The 4,576-nt window shown below is 49.9% G+C and overlaps 1 protein-coding gene across 1 annotated transcript; it reads right to left on the reverse strand.

Moving 5' to 3' along the window:
- Window positions 1-103: 103 nt before the first annotated feature.
- On the reverse strand, window positions 104-4,076 carry LOC105310487 (CCA tRNA nucleotidyltransferase 1, mitochondrial). Its single transcript, XM_011386661.2, has 4 exons — window positions 3,917-4,076; window positions 2,055-2,248; window positions 1,002-1,255; window positions 104-786 (listed from the first exon to the last, which is right to left on the reverse strand). The coding sequence occupies exons 2-4, from the start codon at window positions 2,122-2,124 to the stop codon at window positions 538-540; spliced, it is 573 nt and encodes a 190-aa protein (XP_011384963.2). The 5' UTR covers window positions 2,125-2,248; window positions 3,917-4,076; the 3' UTR covers window positions 104-537.
- Window positions 4,077-4,576: the final 500 nt, after the last annotated feature.

A 4,576-nucleotide genomic window follows, 5' to 3' on the forward strand; every position in this document is an offset into this window, starting at 1 on the left:
AGCTGTCACCTTCCTACGAAAACAAGTCTGGGGTGTGTGAATGCCAGCCACCTGGGACACATCTGGTCCCATTTTATACAGGATATCTTATGCAAATGTCAGCTATTTTCAAGTACACGTTTATTTAGGAATTCAGCTAAGAACTGACACTTATATCAGGCAACTATATAAAATAGCCCAGTTATTTCAATTGCAAACACCGCCAAGAAATACTCTTCAGAGTTTTGCGGTACCGCTTTTTGAGATCGATGTTACTACTGCCCTAAAAAAATAAAAGAAAAAGATGAAGCCAACTCCGCTTGTCTCAGCCAACAGCCCAAAAGAATTTAAATCAGTAAGAGAAGGAGGACATCAGATTAGTGTCAGAAACAATTCTATTTCACAAAATTAAACCTTTATTTTCCTGAGGAGGTCCTCCACGCTGGCTTTCATTCCGCCACACGGTCCAGTCCCTTCAACATCGCTCGGCGGAGAGAGGCGCACAGGCGTCTTACCGGGAACGCCCGCCCGGCCCTGCGGGGACCGGCCCGGGGGACCTCAGGTCTTCCTTATGTGACTCAGAAGCTCGTCTTTTCCCATCTGGTAGCCGCTTTTCTTCCACTGTTCCCGCAACTGCTGCAGTAGAGCCCCGATTTCTTTGCCGGAGGAAATGCCCGCCTTCCTGATGTCGTGGCCACTCACAGGGAACGGAGGGATGGACCAATGCTGCATGTCCCTGAGGAGCCCGTGCTCGCCCTGGTACTTCAGCAGTTCGCACACACGCGTCGTGGCATCGGATTCCCTGCACTAAGGGCCAAAACCAAACGTTAGCAAAACCAAACCATCGCACGGGAGAAAGCTGGCTCGCGATCGCACCCTAAAATCTAAATAAATGCTCGATGTGAAATTTCCGTTTAAAAAAAATGACGACCCCAGAACATACGGCAGGTCCCAGCATCAATAAACCGGCTTTCCTCTCAGTGAAGATGAATCACCTTCTGACAAGCCTGGTGTATACTTACGTCTATAACGAAGTCTTGATAAGGTTTCAATGGTTCTGCACTGTCCGTCGCTTTAATTAAATCTTTCCTGTTTTTAACTATAAACAAACCAAGGTTTTTCTCTTCTTTTGAAATCTTCAGCCTCACGTCCAACTTTGTGACATCGTCCTGCACTCTGAATAATGAGGCCAAGAGAGTCATCGGCTTGGGTGAGAACCCCTCAACATTTCTACTGACTTTGTCGAATTCTTCTAAACTTGCGTTAGCCGGTAAGCCTGCAGGGAGAAAAGCGTTTCCGCCCCATTGTGCAGTGGCTACGTTCAATGAGAAACACATGCTGTACTGGTCTTGGGTCACAGAAACGCCCGTCACTAGGGCTCACTGCGGGCCCAGTCTGACACTCGACTACAGGGACCGCTGAAACACCGTCCCCGCCCATTTCGTCCCCAGCATCAAGGAGGGCCCTGGTTTCCACCGGGACAGAGGTGGCGGTAACGGTGGTATCAGACCACAAGAGACGCAATCCAATGGCAAACTGACTGCCCACCGCCGTGTGACCGCAGATCACCCACGCCCTCAATAACCCAGTCTTCATGTAAACAGACCCAAGTTTCTGGAAGCGAGTAGACGACACGATGCACTGTCCCGTCTGAACGCCGACTGCGACACTCGCGGAACGACCTGCACGTCGCCCCTCTGAGTGTCACACACCACGAGCTCCCGGCTCGCAGCCCCTCGTCGGACGGTGCTGTTATGTTCACAGCTCAGTTTTAGATTCAGAAACGACCAGGTAAGGAAAGAACCCACCTCAGCGAGCTGGTAAGTGGCAAAGCCTCATTCGAACTCCGGTCTGGCTCTAGGGCCACTTTGAACCACTACCCTCTGTGGTCTCTGAGATGTCCCCAACCCGTGACCAGACCGTCCTATCCTGTTCTCAAAGTTAATCTTATTTTTACATATTCCATTTCCTCTTTTAGAATTCTTCAAATAAGTAAGTCAAACGTTTTCTCCTACGACATTTTAAACCACCCGTTTCACTGCCAAAAACGCAAATACTTTCTCACTCAGCCTCACCTATGTAAGGAGCCACATCAAGGTCATAGATGAGGTGAATCAAATGATTGACGTGGTTGCCAACAAGCATTTTTTTCAGTTCTACCCAAATCCTCTCGCCCGATATTCCAGCCAAGCCTTTTGCATTTTCTGCAATTGCTTCCAAAGTCTCAGCATCGTGGTCCCCAGGCTTGTCTACGATTCTCCCATAAAACCTACAAAACAAAATCCTCACAGTGGACCGCCTCTACGCTGGCGTGCCACCCAGGAAAACCTGTCCTTCGTTCTCCTGGGACTGACCCACACAGCCGCTTCATCAGAAGCAACGTGGAATTAGTTGCTTCTCTTCTTCCCCAGATGAAAAAACCCCAGATCCACCGTAAGATAAGTAACCTTCTCAAAGCTGGCGAGAACCAGCACCCGCCTCGCTTTCACTTCCCGGCCACGACAGAGGTGCAGGGTGGCCGTGTGACCGGCGCACTTGGTACCTGCCCTGGCTGAAGCAGCCAGTGCCTCTGCAAAGGCGCCGCAGGGGACAGGAACGCCAGCCGGCGCGGCCCCAGCCCTCAGGGCCGGCCTGCCGCACGCATCGGTGCTGCCGGGAAGGGTGTCAAGCGTGACGAACTGAGCCGCTGACACGGCTGCATCCCCGGGGCTCCCAGGGCCGGAAGCCTCACAGGCCCCGTTCAGCTCATCGGCAGCTCAACGAGATGCCTGCGTGGCCATGGCTAACTCTCCGCCGTGTCCTGGCTTCTATAAAGAGATGCCACAGATACTCGCATTTACAGGACAAACATTCGTTGACAAAACATGCAGGATGTGACAATATGCTGAGTGATCCCAACCTGTGAAAAATTACTACTGCTGGGCATAAGGTGGCCCGCCGGCGCAGCTTACAGAAAGGTTAGAGTCAGAGTTTAAGTCCTCGCTCCGCACAAAACCAGCCGCTGCAGCCGTCCACAATCACGTGGCCCACCTGGGAGCCCCCGCGACCACCCAGGGTGTCAGCCCCAGGGAGCTGGGGCCTCCGGCCGCCACGTGCACGAAGCGCCTGGTGCTCAGCCACCACGCAGCGAAGGGGCGGCACAGGAAATGCTCAATCGAAAAAGAAGCTGGATGTTTTGGAAATGATGTATGGCTGACGCAGACAAAAGGTAATCAGCATGGCGTGGGTCTGTGCACGTTTGGGGATGGAAACGTGAAGTATCTAAGTAACATCTCACAGGTCACACAGCGGTCCCTCCCTCCTTATCCATGGGGACACATTCCAGGAGCCCCAGGGGATGCCCGGAACCATGGGCGGGACTGAACCCTGTACCGCTTTTCCCGTACGCACGCACGCGCACGCCTGCGATAAAGCTGACTTTATAAATTAGGCGCAGTAAGAGATTAACAACAAGTAAGGATAGAATAGCTATAACGACGACGACAACTGCAGTTGTGTGAACGTGGTCTCTCTCTCTCTCTCTGATCACCGATCTGATAAGCTAGATAGCCACCAAGTAACTAACAGGTGGGCGCATACACAGGTGCGGACACTGGACAAAGGGATGACTCGTGTCCCGGGCAGGACGCAGAGGACGACACAAGATGCCACCGCCTTACTCACACAGCGTGCAATTTAAAATTTATGAATTATTTCTGAAACTTCCATTTACTATTTTCAGGCGGTGACCGCCCCTGGGTAACTGGAACCCTGTGAAGTGAAACCGTACGTGTGTACGGGGGGTGCGGAGACACTGTAGCTGGCTAAGTCTCTACTGGAGAAAGACACCTGGGATGGGACTGTTTTGCACACGGACCTGCTGTGCGTTTCGCATGGTCAGGGTTGTGCTCTAGTAATAACGGTAAAAACTATATCATTAGTTTTATAAAATTCTTACCTGAAATACCTTAAAATTCGAAGATAATCTTCTTGTATCCTCTGTTTAGCATGTCCGACAAATCTCACTTTCTTATTTTTTAAATCTTCGTAACCATTAAAGTAGTCAAACAAAGTACCATCAAAACCTATTCATTAGAAAAGAGGAAAGAAAAGCGACTATTAGCAAATAAGAACTGGAAAATAACGTGCACACACACAGTGGAGTAGTATGCAGCCAGAAAAGAGCGAAATCCTGCCCTCTGTGACAATGGATGCGCCCCGACGGCATTATGCTGAGTGAAATAGGTCAGACAGAGCAAGACAATACTGTAGGATTTCACTTATATGTGGAACCTGAACAACAACAAAACTGAGCTCACAGAACCAGAGAACACACTAGCGACTGCCAGGGGTAGGGGTGGGTGTAACGAGAGGAAGAGGTCAAAGGGTACGAACTTCCAGTTACAAAATACGTAAGTTATGAGATGTACTGTACAGCATGGTGGCTGCAGTTAATGATACTCTACTGCATACTTGAACGTTACTAAGAGAGTAGATCTTAAAAGTTCTCATCACAAGGAAAAACACTTTTGTAACTGTGGTAACGAATGTCAATTAGACTTATTGTGATCATTCTACCACATATACAAATATCACATTATGTTGTATACCTGAAACT

The sequence above is a fragment of the Pteropus vampyrus genome, unplaced genomic scaffold (assembly GCF_000151845.1).
Source record: "Pteropus vampyrus isolate Shadow unplaced genomic scaffold, Pvam_2.0 Scaffold4549, whole genome shotgun sequence".
Lineage (NCBI taxonomy): Eukaryota > Metazoa > Chordata > Mammalia > Chiroptera > Pteropodidae > Pteropus > Pteropus vampyrus.